Source organism: Helobdella robusta (assembly GCF_000326865.2).
Source record: "Helobdella robusta unplaced genomic scaffold HELROscaffold_41, whole genome shotgun sequence".
Classification (NCBI taxonomy): Eukaryota; Metazoa; Annelida; class Clitellata; order Rhynchobdellida; family Glossiphoniidae; genus Helobdella; species Helobdella robusta.
Window position 1 is genome coordinate 1,567,386 of NW_008704941.1, and position 18,303 is coordinate 1,585,688.

Sequence of the window (18,303 nt, forward strand, 5' to 3'; positions counted from 1 at the left end):
TATAAGTTTGTGTGTGCGTGTATTTAAAAAGTGAAAAATTAATGAACGTTTGTATGTAAGTGCTATACGTATTCTTGCATTGTGATTCTATATACTTTACTGGTATTGGCAGTTATCGGCTAGATGTGTGTAAGTTAGGAATAGGAATAGGAAAGATTTGAAATGGAAACTTCCTATTATTTAATACATTTTAGAATTCTCATTCTTCCTAACAATCACAGCCAATGAAGAAGCGAACCAACCGTAACAGCAAACATTTGAAAATAAAAACCAGCTAAATAACTTAGAAATAGCAATTCGATGCAAACACCTTTCATTAAAACATTGCACGTGAATCGCATCTCACCGGAAGAACGTTTAATCCAATCCAGAATGTAGATCACCAACGTATCACCAACTTGTTCATCTTGTTCAACATGTTCATCCTGCTCATCTTGTTCATCGTTCCAGGGCCTACTGGTTGATGCTGCAAAGTGATGATCTTCCGAATTAATTATCATCGTCGTCATCTTAAGAGCATTATAAAATTGATTACGTAGGGTGTTTTGAAAGTGAAAAAGAGCTGGTAGAAGTGTTTTTGTTGTGGAGTTTGTCGAACTGCTTTCAAATTGGAACATTGGCGAAGATGACTACGTTACAAATGTTTTTTTTCCTAAAATTGTTTCATTTCAACAAGTCTTTTTTTATTTCGAAGTTGCAATCCAAGTTTTTCTTAGTCTAAAATTTATTATTCTAGCGTTTTTAAGTGCATTTATATAAATGTTTGTTTAATGCGTGTGTTTATTTGACTGTTTTTAAATGCTCAAAACTTATTTATTTAAACTAAAAGTTAAACTTTTGAAATTCAAATTATATGACAAAATCCTTACTACTGTAACGATGCTGATGACGACAACGACAATGATGATGATGGTGGTGATGATGATGATGACGATGATGACGACGATGGTGATGATGATAAAGATGATGACCCGAAGCGGTAATAATAAAAATAAGAATAAATTTATGAAGAATTGATATTAACAAGGCTTTTTTAAATATTTTTGAAGTATGTTAGTAGTACGTGGGCAGTGAACAGCAAATAAAGCAACAACAAACACACAAACAACAAACACACCAACAACAAACAAACACACCAACAACAAACAAACACACCAGTAACAAACACACCAACAACAAACACAACAACAACAAACACAACAGCAACAAACACAACAGCAACAAACAGACCAACAACATTAACACAAATTGTCTTGCGCCAGAAAAAAACAACTCCTTGAATAAATAAAATTTCTTTTTGAACAATTTCATTTATTTGGTTTCCTTTTCTCTCTTCCCTTTTCTTCACAATTTTTCTCTCTCTCTCTCTTTCTCTCTCTCTCTCTCTCTTTCTCTCTCTCTCTCTCTCACTCTCTTTCCTTTTCTCTACAATCTTTCTCTCTCACTCTCTTTCCTTTTCTCCACAATCTTTTTCTCTCTCTCTCACTCTCTTTCCTTTTCTCCACAATCTTTCTCTCTCTCTCTCTCTCTCTCTCTTACTCTCTTTCTCACTCTCTTTCTTTTTCTCCCTCTCTACGTGTCTTTATTTCTCTCAATTTTAATTTTTTTCTGACTTTTTGATTTTCTCTTCAATCATTACCTTTCCATGCAAGTCTTCATCATGGAAACATGGAAGGCACCATTTCATCCAACACCACTCGAGAGAAAACACATTCAAACCAGGTCACAAAAATAAATCTGCCAGAAATTCTATAATAAATACTTCATTGTTCTTATTCACGCACAATTACGTGTGTACGTATATATGTACATTAAGTATGTAAGCAGGAGTGTACACGAGTGTGTATTTTTGCACGTGTGTACGCTTTTATGTACACTTTTTGCTTGCATCTAATGAAATTGAATTAAATTTCGAAGATGCTGGAATGTGTTTCTGGAACTTAATAAAGTCATAATCAAATTGTCATTTGGGTGTCACTGCTAAACCCGGAACAATTGTTCGTTTGGCCTTGTCATCATCTTCGTCGTTGTCGTCATCATCATCTTCTTCGCGATATGGTAATCATTCATCATCGCGATATGATAATCATTCATCATCGTAGTCGTCACCAACTGATCACATGCTACAATTTCAGAATTGTCTTCGTAGATGTATTACAACGGATATGAGCATCCTTACAAACTTCATCGTTGTTAGCCCAGTTAATAAGCGTAGCCATCACCATTATTTCATTATCATTTTAATCGTTACATCTCTATTGAAGTTGATTTGCTTCCGTAATCATCATCATGATTGTCGACTTTTTTCAGGATAATCATCATCAACATCAACATCAACATTAAAAGCCACAGCAACAACTAGCATCAACAATATCACAATCATTACCATCAGCGTAACTACCAACAACAAACAGCAACAATAACAACAGCAACAACAACATCAACAACAGCAACAATAACAACAACAACAACAACAGCAACAACAACAACAACAACAACAACAGCAACAACAACAACAACAGCAACAACAAAAACAACATAATCATAATCGTCAAAGTAATAACAACGACAACATCGCCGTTATTATACTCGTGACCATCAAAATATTAATGATAATAATATCAAAAATAATAATAACAACAAAAACAACAATCATAACTACAATAATAACAATAATAATAACAATAACATGTTCCAATTGAAATCTCAACAGCAGCCACAACAATGAATGAGATTGCGAACAAAGCCAGAAGGAATTAAAAAGAAACAATGTAGTCAAGAAGACAATGCAGAAAAGCATGAGTACCTAGAAGAACTACCTATCCAGGCAGCGATTGTACACCATACACAACACTTCAATGCAATCTTTAAACTATGGGAGGTATGTATGTAACAGTTATTACACACACACAAACACAAGCACACACACGCATATATACATACGTATACATACATATATACACACACACACATACATACATACATACATATGCATACACACACACGCACACACACAAATAGGCCTAAATGCATATACATTCACACACAACATACATACACACACACACGCACACATATAGAAATTTAAAAATGTATACACACACACACACACACACACACACACATATATATATATATATATATATATATATATATAATTGTTTGTTTGTTTGTCCGTTTGCATATTCGTTCATTTAATTTTATTTATTTATTCTTTATTTGTTCGTTCATTCATGTGTTCATATGTAAATATTTGTGTCGACAGTTGACCAAACAATTTATGGGAACATTGTCGTGAAAAGTTTGACGATTGACAGATGCAACTGCTCCTTTTGTTCTGGCGCGGTTGGGAAAGATCCTTTTTTGTTGGTCTCATTGGCTTCCTGCACGCCCCGAGATTAACTTTTACAGTCACTGATAGGAAAAATTACGAAGAAAGAGTAGAAATAGATATTTGTTGATATGCTAAAAGGGCAGACGTTATTTCTCAAGAATTATCACAGTTCACTGATAATTTAATATTTTATTAGCATTTTTCTCATACTCATATTTTTAATAAAATTATTGCAATCGTGGATGATTTCATCGTTCTGCCTGATGTTGCATTACTCAACATTAATGTTATTTTTACTTACCTTTTTTTTGATTTATTATTTTCAAATTTGTTTCATTCGAGAAGCCCAGCAATTATGATCGGAGGACGTTTGGACAAAAGCTGAGACAACAAGAACTTAATTAAGAAGCATTAGGTGCACAATGGTGGGAACAGCGTCCTTTCAGACGAACGTAATTAAATGTTTCTTTTTGCATAACATTCTGCATGTGTCTGTCTGTATGTCTTTATGTTCGTCTCAGTCCTCATCCACTTAAAGTGCATGCAAAATAACAGACAGCTATCTGCAATACAATGATTTAGATTGCAATGATTTTCGCGCATACAATTGGCTCACGTACCTGTGACGTCGAAAACTTCCAGCCAATCATCATCGAGTCACGCTTCATCGCAACAGTTCAGGTGTATATATAAACATTTAGATGACTTCCACTACTCAGTCAGCTTGTGTGCTGAAATTGAAAATAATTCATTCGAGCGATGGAGCTTGCCCTGCCCAAGTTTTTCGTCGGTCGCTACAAAACGCCACCACTGCTGCTACTCGATTATCACCGGAGGTTGTTTAATTACTTCTTCATGAAACAACTGCTCTCAAAATATTCCTTTTCTAAAATGCAAAACTTCATGCGCTATCAACCAGGTAGCGATACTTCATTTGACGATCACATCAAAAGCAATAACAATATTTGTTTGAACACCGATTGTTATGATAAAATATGCAGCACCAATTTTCTTACCAGTTTGAGTAATAAGAGTGGCAGCAGCAATAGCAACAGTAGCAGTGGCAGCAGCAGCAGTAGCAGCAGAAGTGTTGATGTTAGCAGAAGCGATGGCTGTGAGAGACGTTTGAGCTGTGGGAGTGCTGACTACTTTTATGAGTCCTACATTTCAACATCAAACAACCAGAAGAACGTTGCTCGGGTCAGCGGAGGGGATGAACATTTTCGCGGTATTGATGTTAATGAAGATGTTTGTTTCAAAATCAAAAGCGAAAATGATGACGATGACGACGACGAGATGAATTTCAACCTTTTAAGTTGCAACAACTTCAGAACATTCATCAACAACCATTTTGAGAACGGTTGTTATGATGAGCAGATAAATTCTAATAAAAGCAATTACAACAACTGCAACTACGTCGTCGACAGCCACACTGAGAACAGCTACACCGGCAAGAGTAACAGCAAGCACTCAAATAACGACAACGACACTACTGCTAGAAACAACAACCTGTCTCCTCGACTGATCAACAACTGCATGCCACGAAATCAAGCGAACATCGTTCACGCCAAACTAAAGTACACCCAACAGCAACAGCAGCAGCAGCATTTCTTCGAACTTTTGAATCAACAGTACCTGCAGCAACATCAATGTCAAAATTTAAAAATGCAACAAAAGAAGCCGAACTACAATCATCAATCACATCAACACTGTCAGAAACATTTAAATCAACTCAGTCCAAACCACAACAACAACAACCACTACCATCACCCAATCATTAGATACAACAAAACGATGTCACACAAAACTACAAAAACCCGTAATCACGTGACTTCCGGATGCAATGTCATCCTCAACGGTGACGTAATTTTTGGAAATGGTCACATGATGTACCAACGGCGGAGACCACAAAAAAAGATTCCTAAATTTTTGCTGGACACAAGTGAGTGGCTCACCAACGTTGTAATAAAAAAAAACTTGAACCGATGTAAAAAAAATTGCAATTGCTCTTCTGTTTTGAGTAAATTTTTTCACCATCCAATGCATTGATATATTGTTATGTATTGTTATGTTATGTAAGCATGCTGTGTGATGTGTTTTATATATGTTGCAAGTCTGGCATCGTTGGTCGGTTAGTTACAAGTTTTGAGAAGTTGGACTAGTTAGTTAGCCAATAAGAAGAGGTAGGGTGAAATAACAGTAATCTGTAAATAACAAAAAACTTATGACTTCGTTGTTTCATTTCATTAACTATATAACTTCTTATCAATTGCAACTTCACTGCCAGTTGTATGTATATGTGTGTTGTGTGTTGTGTGTGTGTGTGTGTGTGTGTGTGTGTGTGTGTGTGTGTGTGTGTGTGTGTGTGTGTGTGTGTGTGTGTGTGTGTGTGTGTGAGTACGCGTACATTTGCACACCGGAAGGTGCATGGAAGCATGGAAGCCGAGACTGCAAGCAATGTCCTTAAAAATTCAGAGGGCTAAAATTTCTAGCGGAATGAACGTTGTTGCTGTTCTTGAGGTCTTGGAAACCGTTAAATTGAATTCAATAAACATGACACAAAACACTTAGTGATATTCGTACGATATGTTAAGCCCTGACCCAACATAGCAGGTCTTCATTTTGCCAGACAAAAATTTGCAAATGCTTCATATTAGATATGCACAATGCGAATTTGACATTCGTCCTAGTTAGATCGGTGAATCTCATGTTTTTACCACGATTTCGCAATAATATCATTGGACGCCAGAACAGGATGATGACACATCGTATTACACTAAATGTTTTTTAAAGATTAACAATCCATCTCGTGATGATTAACGCCGAACTAAATTTATTTGCACTTAAGATACGAAGAAGATACTGGCGTGCGGCTACTGCCACTACATCACCGACCGCAAGAACAACCTGAAGAGACACATACTGGCCATGCATAAGAACGTCAAATTCAGCGCTACACCATTGATGTCAACGTCACCCTTCATTGGCCACCCGACGTCATGGTCGATGATGTCTTCAAGGATGGAAAGCCGAAATTTGTATCAATGATTTTCGATGACGATTTAAAATGATAGAGAATGAAAGGACGTTGTTACAGGCAAATGGAATAACGAATGTTTTGCTTATTAAATTATTTTTATAGTTTAGATCGGAAAACCTTGAAAAATTAATTTGATGAAAGTGACTGAGAACGAGTTGCAATTTACATTTTCTTATAAACGTCTTTACTTTGAACTCTAATTTATTTTATTTTTAAAACTTTGATAAAAAATCTTACTCGTCCAAGAATTTGAAATTTGAAAAAAAAAATAAAAGAAACAATGTTTATTTATACAAAAAATTAGCAAAAGTTCAAGCTATTCGAATCTAGTAAAGAATAATTAACGCTAGGGTCCTGTTCGATGAAAATTTCGTTTTGATCTTTGGTGACCTCGAACCTGACCCACTTATAATTAGGACATTTTCGTGCACCGGGAAAGCACTGAATCAGGTTTTGCAGGGTGGGGTGAGTTAGGCCGAAGAATTTAGCACCGTTTGGAACTGTTGGGACTGTTTTGGGGCCTCTGCGTGGAAAATGTTTCAAAATTATTGAGAGCGTCAATTTGCAGACATAATCAATTTCTCATAGCATCCACCCTGCAATGCAAATATCGAACGAAATATTTCGCAGTTACATTACACAACGTCACGAAGTGTGCGCACTCTTTTAAAAATGATACCATTCAATAAAAACGTGTTGACAGAAAGGAAATCACGAGGTTGCTACTTGTTACAAGATTAAAGTGCAATTTGGAATGGCTTCCATAAAAATCTGTTTGTTTGACAATCAATAAAAACCTTCCTTAATAAAAGAGATTTGAAAGCCTTAATAACAACGCAGCCCAGTTTTGTAAATTTCAACGCGTCGCAAACTAAACGCCAGGCAATCATGACGCAAAATCGGCGGTCTTTCACATCAACTCAACGTGAACACTCAATAAAAAAAATACTAAATAAAAGTGAAGTGAAACTTTTTCGCAAGAAGCATCTGCACACCTGACTGAATTGATGGCATCAAGAAGTTCCTTGTGGCAGATGTCTGGATTTGAACCGACAAACGTCTGGCCGTCATCTTCGATGATTATTTCAAACTGTTGGGTTGGTAATTAACCAACTAAAATGACATGGAACAACAGATGAAAGATAGAATGATAATAATAGTTATTTTATAACGTATGCTCATATAACAAAAAATGCTATAAATAAAACAAAAAAAAGTGAAAACCAAATCATTTCAAATAGTTAAACAAATTAGAAGGCACAGACTCTCGGCTGCAGTCCATCATCTGTAACTCTACATGTGTAGAGAGTTGTGATGGAGTGCAGGTCAATGGAGAGATAGAGGCGAGTGCTACAGTAGCCAACCGGGTAGATACATTCCGGGCAGTGGTACTTCATAGAGGGATTGATCTGCTCATTGTGATGATGGCGGTGATTGTGATGATGGTGATGTTATGATGATGGTGATGACGATGATGGTGATGATGATAGTGACGATAGTGATGACAGTGATGTTGAGGTTAATGATAATAATAATGGAAACAGTGATGATGTTCATATCTGTAACAATGATGACAATGATTATAAAGGTAACTGTGATGACATCATATAAAAGAATGATGAGTAAGAGAAAATAAATTAGTAATATTTAGTAATTAGTTTTACCAATTTAAGAGATATAATATTAGATATATAAGAGATATAACATTAGATACAAAAAAGATATAGTCTCACTTCTCCAATTGAGAAAACAGTTAGAGAGCCCAGCTCGATGGGAAAGATGGGTCGACCCGAAGAGTCGAGAGGAGCCAGGGTAGCTCGCCTAGCCACCGTCTGATCGGATCCTGACTTTGGTGTCTTCTGTGTTGCAGGCTTGTAAGCGTCAAGCAGGTGGCTGTCGTCATCGTCTGGGTGGTGGTGGTGGTGTGGTTGAATCAGTTTATGAATTCGTTCATCATACAACTGTAATTGATTTCAAATTAAAAATACAACTGCAAAACAATTGGAAACCAATCGTGTTAGCCAGATTGAGGTTATCAGTATTTCTTTATGTGATACTACATTTATAAATTAATTGGTTTCAAAATGGTGTTAATGCAGCAAAACATAATGCCAACAATAGCACTAGCAAAGTATAAATTCTATAATTCCATGTTTATCCATCCCACTTACAGACACCAACAATTATAATGTTTAAATGTTCATACTAAAACATTCCCTAATTTACTTAAAAAAAGGGAATTGGTCTGCGCTTCTCAACCTATTCCTCAGCAGTTTAACCATTAAATTACCTGTCAGAAGTTTTCTAAGTGTCATAATTATTATTAATTCTCTTTTAATTAATTCTCAAAAGCATTGGCACCTTTTTGCATTTGAATCTAGACACTGCAACAGAACGACCGGGCACCTTAACCATTACATCATCTTCCCAGCATCCAAAAAATGTATATATCATTTTCAATATTGCTGACACAACATTGTACGGAGCAATAAAAAATTGATCAAATGATAAGCCTGCTTCGTACCTTCATTGCTAACACAGCTTGCGTCATTATTATTTTTTAATTTCAATTTTTTTTTCTTGTGTAATGCTGCAGTCGACTTCTGTAAAGAGTTGAGATGTGTCTCCAGCTGTAACAGTCTTGCTAGTAGATATCTACAGTAAATTTAACTAATTTAAATAATTTCAATGATTTAAATAATTTAAACTAGTAAAATTAACTTGTAGTTTAAATATTTTAATAATACATTTGAAACTGCTTAATTTAGATTTACAAAATGTCATATAATAAATAAAAATATATAAATAATCAATTTTTTCATCTCAAATTTCAGATTTCATCTTTTCTTTTAGTCACATTATAAAATAAAATTTAAACTAGTCACTGATTCTTAACAATGGCCATAAGAATGATAAACACAATTATGTTGGAAAAAGAATTAAACTTTCAAGAGGAACTAAACAAAGTTTCACCATAGTTTTTAAATAACAAAAGAACAATTAAAATTTTAATTTTAATTTTGAAATAATTAATAATTAACAATTAGGAATAAAATGAAAAATTTATTATTTATTGAATTGGAAACCAAACGTAAATAAATAAAATAAAATTGGGTAACTTCTTAATAAATTATAAATAAGGCTATGTTACAAGGCAAGCTCTATAAGACAAGTGTTGTTTTGTAAATTAAACATCATATAGGACACTCGATTGTATTTATAGATCAATTTTCAATTGTTTATGGGTGAAAAAAGGAATAAAAAATTCTTAATTTACTATTAAACTGTTAAATATTAAAAATTTTATTATTCTGATTTTGATTTAAAATACACAATGACAATTCTATTTAAATTTAAAATATCTGCATGAAGGAGACCGCAAAAAAGCTACTGAATTTTTCAAAAAAAATGTTTTCAATTTATTTTTGAAGTTAATTTTATCAGTCCAGTCTCTTAGTAGTGGTCACTTACACTTTTTCTTCTTTTGTTCGGCTGATTTTTTCATTCACCCTTTCAATTTCATCTCGAATAGCAGCATTTGTCTGTTATAATTTATTTCATAATGAATATATTATTATATGTAAGTAAATAAAATATAAAAATATAATTTTTTAAAATACAGTTAATTATTAAATTAAATTTTATTAAATTATTAGTGATATATAAATAAATTATTATACATACAGAAAAAATTTAAAAAAATAAATTAATAAATGTTTTTAATTAGCAAATTAATAATAATTACAAATATGTACTCCTTAGCCAGCCTTTTCAGACTTTTGAACTTCATTTTAAAGTCAATATCGCCCATGTTCACGTCTTTTTTAATCTTCATTAAAAAATGTTGTTTACAAAAAGTGTGTAATATGGTAAAAAAAATTATTGTCTATGGCATGTCACATTTCGATTTCTCCATGGATTTATACAATATATTTTATAGATTTATGTCCATGGATTTCACGAATATTCAGAATACTCAAAATTTCAGAAGGGAACACCAGATTATTTACTCGTCAGGTGGGGAAAGAAGCTTATGACTCACGTCTTGTTTAAAATAGAAGTTATTTTTAAGTTAACATCTTTTTTTGTCTTTTTGTTTAATAATTAACAAACAATTCATGAAATACATATAGGCAGTATCATATACTCATAATGCAGTATTGGTAAAAAAGATTAATGAAACATTATAAAATACCTCAAATACTTTAATAAAATTAATGCAAATCAGTAATCATATATTACTGAAAGAAACGTGAATGTTGAATTGAAAATTACTGATTAAACATGACCATTAAACTATACTGCCACGCGAGCATAAAAGATGTTTTAAAGATATGAAATGAAGCACGCACACGCAAACATGAAGACTATTGGTCGAATTGTCTAAGCAAGCACGCTGACACATAGCAGAATCGAATCACAAAAAAAATAATAGTCCAATTGATAACATGGTAGTTTAAAAATGAAAACGTGGTACTGATAAGGATACGATGTTTGAATTCAGCAGCAACGAGAAGCATGCAAACGATCGTTTGAATTGGATGGCTCTGAAAAGAGCCTTTTGTTGTTGCGATGTGGCGCACATGGTTTCTTTCTACTTAGGTTGACTAGTCTGATTGGCTCCTCCAGCAGTGGGACCTCCCCCACCTACTTTAGCAGTTTTCTTGGGCAAAAGAACGGCTTGGATGTTTGGGAGAACGCCACCCTGAGCGATTGTGACTCCGGCCAGCAGCTTGTTCAACTCCTCGTCGTTTCGTATGGCTAGCTGAAGATGACGTGGAATGATGCGAGTTTTTTTGTTGTCCCTTGCGGCGTTTCCTGCCAGTTCCAAAACTTCGGCTGCTAAATACTCCATGACTGCTGCCAGGTAGACAGGCGCGCCGGCTCCCACTCTTTCAGCGTAGTTGCCCTTGCGCAGCAGTCTGTGGATTCTTCCTACCGGGAACTGCAACCCTGCTCGACTCGATCTGCTTTTGGCCTTACCTTTGACTTTGCCACCTTTACCTCTTCCGGACATTTTCGAGTTTGTAAACAAAACAAAACAAAACGAAACACTAAGCTTACAATCTTCACGAATGAACACAACTCTTACATGTGATGCATAAGAGTAAGCTTATCTTATATACTATATATACTATGAAGCCATTGACCACAGGCTAGTAACTCTTTGTTAGATTTTATAAAACATCACGTGACGCTTAATGCAAATACAACCAATCAGAGCGATCTTCTTGTTTACAAGCCTATGATGCCTATTTATAACCATGATGTGCATGTATTTGAATTAAAATGTTTTACAACGTTAACAATATTTCATAAAAAACTAAATTGAAATTTTGTTCATTAAACGTAATTATTTTCACAAAAAACAACAAAACTTGTCGCAAATACGACATTCGCAAAAATTTAATGTTTCAAGATAACACCCGATATGAACTAAATTATATATTAAAATTACATTAATAAGAAAAATAAAACCAACCTAAACTTTTCTTTGTCTCTTAGATTCCTTCTCTAATCTCACTCACACGTTTTCAAACACACGAGCACGCTTTCTCAAACTCTCTCGCTTGTAAATAGGTTTGCGCTATGGTCGCGAATCACGTGATCTAATCACTTGGCTGGTAAAGTCGTGTATATATGAACCTACTTGAATTGTACAAAGCACTTTTAATAGTTTTTACTCTTGTTCTTAACTTCTCAACCAATCCAAAGATTCGTCATGTCTGGAAGAGGCAAAGGAGGAAAGGGTTTAGGCAAAGGTGGAGCCAAGCGTCATCGAAAAGTTCTCAGAGACAACATCCAGGGTATTACGAAACCTGCAATTCGCCGTATTGCCAGGAGAGGTGGAGTGAAACGCATTTCTGGTTTAATATACGAGGAGACAAGAGGTGTACTTAAGGTCTTCCTAGAAAACGTCATTCGCGACGCCGTCACATACACTGAGCATGCCAAGAGAAAAACCGTGACGGCCATGGATGTCGTGTACGCCCTCAAGAGACAGGGACGTGCCATCTACGGTTTTGGTGGTTAAAAACTTTCTACACAAGTGTAAAACAATGGTCCTTTTCAGGACCAAAATAAAGTTCGATGTCTCGTTGTCAATGTCGGCTATGCAATAAAACTTCACTTGTTTAGATTTATCAATCGTACACTCGGTTAGGCTTATTTTAAGTTACGTGTATTTAAATGTTATTGATCAGATTTTGTCTACATTTTTCATTTGATCTTCTCAGTTTGTTAGTTTTTAAGCGCAACAGCCTTAAACAAATTAGAAAAAACATTACTACCAACCATCAGACTAAATGTAAAGTTATATCTCAGCTAGATCGGCTATGTTTAAACGTCTATATGTTTAAATGCATTGATTAAATGTTTTTCAGTCAATTTTATATTTTAAATTCATGAAATAAAAAATAGCTAAAATCTGAGCTCTTAATTTTATCGTTTATTTTGATATTCATGGCAGTCACAATTGGTATCAGTGTTGGCTAACGTGCGACAATATTGGATGAGGTAAAAGGTAGTCATGTTTTTGGATGAATGTATGTAAATGAAGAATAAACAAATTAACAAAGGGTATATCTTAGAGAGGCACCAAATATTCGATCAAAATTTGACATTCGGCTTCGTTTTAACAAGACCCACGTGTTGTTTTTTCATTATTATATTTTGAAAAATCATAATCTGACAGACGCAGAGCAGAAACTGTTACAACATGCAAGAAAATAACATAAAGTTAAAACGGGATTATAACGGAAAACATTTAACGGAGTAAGAATGTATAACCATAACAAGCATGGAAAATAAAATGATTATTAAAAAAACGAAATAGATTAACTAATTAATTGACTAGTTAATGCCATTAAGCAAGCTATGTGTTCACTAGAGAGAAAACAAATGACAAATATTTATTGAGTGTTAATATATTTTAGGTGTCTTGTAATGAAGGTCTTTTCCTTAAAAGCTGATTGAGTGTTTCCTAATTGCTTTCAAACAGGTCGAATTACAATGTCTATCTAACAAATTGTGTGGTATACTTACAAGATGAAAAAATCGAAATCTAAAAGTGATATAAAAAAAATTTAAAATATCCAAATTAGGCGAACTTAACTCTGTTCCTTGCACTAACTAAACATATTCCATACATGTGCCTCGATTCCCACATAAACGTGAATTTTTTTGAAATAGTTATGAACTTAAAATTTCTCGCAAAGGATCTATCTAGTTATATGGGATATATTATATATCCATGCTCGCAAAACGAGCTATTTTTTAAACTTCACTTTTAAATTTATCGTCATGCCTATAGTAACGTCCTGGTTGTCTGACTGATTTCTTTTAATTTAATAATACTTGGTTCAAAGGTTGTTATTAATAGTTAACTATTTATTAATTTGAATGATTTTAATAATAATTCAATAAAAATGAATGAAAACGTAAATGACAGTAGCGAGAGAAAACCCACGGCAGAGGAATGCCAATGTTCAATCAAGGTCAGTGAAACTGAAAATATTCAGCTAGCTAACCCAGCTGAGGCTGATGATGACTGCTCGAAACAGGCGATGATGGCGGAGTCAGAAAACGCAACCACAACAGCTACCAAATATGCAGCAACAATTGCAAAAGACGCAACAACTACACAAAAAACTACAACTTGTAACCAAACCAGAACAGAACAGACAAACAGCACATGCATTGGTGTCTTGGAATTAAAATTGGATCTTCCTATGGAAGGTTTCTAAATTATAATATAAATAAAATATAACATTATAACTTATATATATTTTCCTCTCAGCCAAGTCTTACTCATTACTTTAAGTTTAATTTTTACAAGAATGATTTTTTTTAATATTTAAATTCTAATTTAACAGCATGCTCAATTGAAATAATATGCTGTTTATTCTTAATTGTATTAATAATTTATTTGTGTTTTTCATTGAATTATTATGGTTTATTATATGCTTTGGCCTTTAATCCTATTTACTGTAGGTCAGTGATTTAGTGAAGCAAATATGGAAGCTGCTCTTCCACTTTTTCTAATTACTTTTAATTCAATTTATAAATAAATAAACTGTACTCAAGATTTATGTTTTCAAACAAATTCATACATTAATGTTTTTTATTCATTAATTACAAAAAATTTGAAATGGTTGTATGAGAAATATAAAAATTTTATGTAAAATGTTTGTCCTTAAGTTGACCTGTCAACATTGTCAAATGCACCTTCCAATTCAGTAACTTCAACAATTAGTTCGTCTGGGAAACATCCATTGAGAACAGTTGCGGTTGATGAGTAAGCATTTTGAAATTTAGTTATATCCTCTTATATAATAACTGAAATAAATACAATATGACTTGATAATAATTATTTCTCAACCATACAGCTTAATGTACCATAGACTAAGTTAGTATTATTCAATTGATTTTTTATAGGTAAATCATTTTTGTGAAAAATTAGATCTATGATATGTGTGGTAAATGTAAATGCAATATAGCAACAATGGAAATTTTTTCAACAAAATTCAGGAGAAAATAATTTAAAGTTAAGAAAAGCTGTCTCTCAAGTTTACGAGAAGCACTATTCAGACTCACTGAAAGAGTTGAAGAGTGTCCACAGCAGCCTCGACAAATCACTTCATCTTTCCAAAGTAAATTCTTTACCAAAAACGTTTTTTTTCATTGGGGAAAATACTTATTGTACTAGACATTTTTTTCTCAGTCTTAGCATTTGTTCTGTGAGTGTGTATGCTATTTTTTTTTATTTTGTGTCCGTGTCATTTTTATTCGGCATTATTTATCATCTATTGGGAAATTATTTCAGTTCATTGCATTTTTGTTATTCAGGTAACATCTGATGCACTGAAACAGTTGACAAATAATTTGTTCAGTTTAGAAGACAAATTGAAATCTATGCCCTCTTCAGAACATTTCCTGCCTAATTTGAATATTGTCTTGAACAGAATTTGATTTGAAACATCTTTTTTGCAAAAATTTAATAAAACTTATTTTTGTTTGTGTAATAATAGCTTGATGTTTAATGTAATCAGATGTGCGTCATACGTCAAGCAAGAATGTGGATAGAGTGTGTGTTAACTTGTTATATCAGAAAACCTTTTGAAAATTGGTAAGGATTGAAGATAGTGAAATTTTAATTTTGGAGGTTAAGCGTACATTTGTACGTGGCACATGCTTATGTAGCATATTTACATATAAAAAAAAATTGGTACCATATGTTATAATTTTTAATATATATTTTTGTATATATATTTATATACATGGATGCCAGGAATGAAATGAGGTTTTGTTTTTGTTACCCCCATCACTATATTTGTCAACAGTTTACTTTTCAACATAATAAAATAAACAGTGTGTTCCGGTATTTGCCTAATTTTTTTTCTCCGCAAAATCAGTTTCAAAAAACCAAAGCAACATGGCATTTGAGGTTCACAAGTTTGATTCCGGAGAGTTCCTTCATGTTATTTTGTTGGATGATGTTGAAAACTTCGAAGATCTGAACGATGTCGTCACTTGCAATTTGAACGTGGTCCTCTTGAACCCCGAACTTGTAGGTTAAAAACGTAAAAAGTTAGGAATTTTTAAATAAAAATAAAATAATCAACCAAATTGTGAAAATTATTTTTACAATAATTCAATCTTATAAAATAAATGAGGTTTATTAAATATTCAAATTAATTTCAACTGATATGAATACACTGGACTGGCTGTTTGTTGTCTGTTGTGGTTTTTCAAAATTATCCTATCGACTATCCTATTACAAATTACAGTAATACAGTAATCGTATTACTATATATTACTATAGTAGTATTACTATAGTATTACTATCCTATTACAATAATTACAGTAATTTTTACTGAGTAATAGTATTACTACTGATTATTTATTTACTTATTACACTTAAAATTCAAATAAAACAAATTTCTCAATTTTAAAAATTAATCAATAATGATTATCCAATAATCATTCTCAAATTCAAATAAAATAGCTTGTTTAATTAACTTTAAGTAAGTTAAAAGAAAGATAACATCATTATGATAATTTAATAATTTAATTTTAAATTGTAAATTTTACAAAAGTTACATTATTTTCAATTAAATTTATCTATTTGATATTTTATTATTTTTAGATTGTAGACATCTTTCAAGTTTATGTGGCTGTCCTGAAAGCACTGACAAACAAATCAAACAATAAGATGATCACCAAATCTTTCCAATCTGAAGTTCTTTTTTCAGTATCCCCTTCAAAAAATGTAAGTACATATATAAAAAAAAATAAAATTTTATGTAATAAATAAAAATATATCTATAAACATTGGAATTTTTAAATCTATAATTTGAATTTATATCATTATTAGTTTATTTATCATCACAAATTTAAACACAATTGTTTTTTATGATTACTTAACTTTATCACTTCTCCATTTTAAAATGGCCGATCTCAATAGATAGCAACTTCAATAAAGAGATTTAGTGCGAGAGAGAATTCAAAATCAGTATTGGTGGTGGCTGTCCACACAACGGATGAAACAACGTATCTACAAAACTTACTCAAAAACATTAAATGTACATTTAAATCAATATCTGATCTCCAGTCTATTTCAAACTTACAAGACATTAAAATGGTTAGGATATAATATTATATATGATTTAGTTGCTTGTGACAAGAGTTATTTATTTTGATAATGCTGAAATTATTATTAAAATGTACATTTTTTGCTGCCTTTTACCAAATTGTATGAAAAGTAATCATTATATCCAACTAGTAAATGTTAAGTAGTTATACTTGATGCCAGGTTCAATTAGATTTTAGTATTCTCAAATTTTAAGGATTTTTGGATGTCATTTTAATGAATAAACAACTGATATTTATTATGATGAAGTTTCTATTTAAGTTTGAACCTTAGGTCATATTTATCTTACGTACAACATCTTATCTGAATTAACCAACCAAATAACCAGCTGGTTATTTTTGTCTGCAGATTTACGGAATAACAGAAAAAGAATTATCATGTTCGACGATTGTTGATTCTGTAGTCTCCAGAGTTGCAACTAAAGACTTTCTTTGATGAACAGTTGTGATAATAAATTGTTTCATTCATATTTATTAAATAAATTAATAGTTGGAAGACTCATGCGAATACCTAAAAATTTTTTCGTTTAAAAAGTATTTAAAATAACGCCCTTTTTCATTCTTTACGGTTGAACAAAATTATAATTTTATTTCAATTAAATTAGTTGCAGCTAAGCAGATTAAAAGATACTGTTTTGCGAAGCCAATCATCATGGTTTAAAAAGCAGTGTTTTGCTCTCCAAATTTTATGGTTTCTTAAAAGATAATGTTAAGCAAGCTGAAATTTGGAACACTTTCCCAAGCATCTATGCACTAACTGCTTATGGCAGGGGTGGGCAAGATTTTTGCTGTGAAGGCCTCATTGAAAACTATCTTACCTTTGAAGGGCCGCATATGTACTCGACCTGGAGAAGAATTTTTTTAAGATTTGTGGCTCCTTTGTTAGTCATAATGTCTAGCTGACTACCTTTTTTGGCGAACAAGGCTTCGCGGGCCGTAGTTTGCCCACCCCTGGCTTTCGTCAACATTTGAAAAAACCATTACACAATACTGGAAATAATTGAAAACTGTAAAGAAATCTCAACGCTATGTTTCTGCTAACCATTCATTAAGATTTAAGTACCTACATCGACTGTTATAACGTTTTAGGTCTTTTAGCCAAACATCATGCCACTGTGATATAATAGGTAAAGATGAATAATCGTTTCGCGTTTAGTTATTGGGCAGAGAAGTAGAGTCGTTAAAAACTGTGACAGTGATTTTCCGAAGTTTTGATTAAGGTAAAAAATAAAATACTCTCACCAGCTTTGTTTAAACGATCGACCATCATCCATTCAAA

General features: G+C 32.9%; 7 protein-coding genes across 7 annotated transcripts; 4 read left to right on the forward strand and 3 right to left on the reverse strand.

Annotated features, from left to right (window-relative positions):
• Positions 1–4,093: 4,093 nt before the first annotated feature.
• On the forward strand, positions 4,094–6,382 carry HELRODRAFT_177226 (hypothetical protein; the record flags this gene model as incomplete). The annotated part of the gene is made up of 2 exons (XM_009025423.1): positions 4,094–5,276; positions 6,183–6,382. The coding sequence occupies 2 exons, from the start codon at positions 4,094–4,096 to the stop codon at positions 6,380–6,382; spliced, it is 1,383 nt and encodes a 460-aa protein (XP_009023671.1).
• Positions 6,383–6,524: 142 nt separating this feature from the next.
• HELRODRAFT_101815 (hypothetical protein) lies at positions 6,525–10,198 on the reverse strand. The gene is made up of 7 exons (XM_009025424.1): positions 10,120–10,198; positions 9,846–9,916; positions 8,899–9,029; positions 8,108–8,280; positions 7,640–7,783; positions 7,370–7,464; positions 6,525–6,897 (listed from the first exon to the last, which is right to left on the reverse strand). The coding sequence occupies exons 1-7, from the start codon at positions 10,183–10,185 to the stop codon at positions 6,675–6,677; spliced, it is 903 nt and encodes a 300-aa protein (XP_009023672.1). The 5' UTR covers positions 10,186–10,198; the 3' UTR covers positions 6,525–6,674.
• Positions 10,199–11,025: 827 nt separating this feature from the next.
• Positions 11,026–11,202, reverse strand: HELRODRAFT_128660 (hypothetical protein; the record flags this gene model as incomplete). The annotated part of the gene is made up of 1 exon (XM_009025425.1): positions 11,026–11,202. A coding segment is annotated over one exon (177 nt), but the record flags the coding sequence as incomplete, so codon positions are not given.
• Positions 11,203–11,391, reverse strand: HELRODRAFT_128638 (hypothetical protein; the record flags this gene model as incomplete). The annotated part of the gene is made up of 1 exon (XM_009025426.1): positions 11,203–11,391. A coding segment is annotated over one exon (189 nt), but the record flags the coding sequence as incomplete, so codon positions are not given.
• A 705-nt stretch (positions 11,392–12,096) lies between these two features.
• Positions 12,097–12,408, forward strand: HELRODRAFT_84695 (hypothetical protein; the record flags this gene model as incomplete). The annotated part of the gene is made up of 1 exon (XM_009025294.1): positions 12,097–12,408. One exon carries the CDS (start codon positions 12,097–12,099, stop codon positions 12,406–12,408), a length of 312 nt encoding a protein of 103 aa, XP_009023542.1.
• Positions 12,409–13,801: 1,393 nt separating this feature from the next.
• Positions 13,802–15,344, forward strand: HELRODRAFT_177230 (hypothetical protein; the record flags this gene model as incomplete). Its single annotated transcript, XM_009025427.1, has 3 exons — positions 13,802–14,111; positions 14,904–15,025; positions 15,222–15,344. 3 exons carry the CDS (start codon positions 13,802–13,804, stop codon positions 15,342–15,344), a joined length of 555 nt encoding a protein of 184 aa, XP_009023675.1.
• A 463-nt stretch (positions 15,345–15,807) lies between these two features.
• HELRODRAFT_177231 (hypothetical protein) lies at positions 15,808–17,460 on the forward strand (the record flags this gene model as incomplete). Its single annotated transcript, XM_009025428.1, has 3 exons — positions 15,808–15,942; positions 16,522–16,644; positions 17,374–17,460. 3 exons carry the CDS (start codon positions 15,808–15,810, stop codon positions 17,458–17,460), a joined length of 345 nt encoding a protein of 114 aa, XP_009023676.1.
• Between the last annotated feature and the right edge of the window lie 843 nt (positions 17,461–18,303).

Excerpts from the sequence above, each read along its gene's own strand:
- HELRODRAFT_101815 (XM_009025424.1), bottom strand. The coding sequence starts at position 10,185 with ATGGGCGATATTGACTTTAAAATGAAGTTCAAAAGTCTGAAAAGGCTG. Across the intron at positions 8,281-8,898 it reads AAGCTGTGTTAGCAATGAAG|ACGATGACGACAGCCACCTG; the intron begins GTACGAAGCAGG and ends ACCACCACCCAG. Across the intron at positions 6,898-7,369 it reads GATGCCATCAATTCAGTCAG|AGGCCCCAAAACAGTCCCAA; the intron begins GTGTGCAGATGC and ends TTTTCCACGCAG.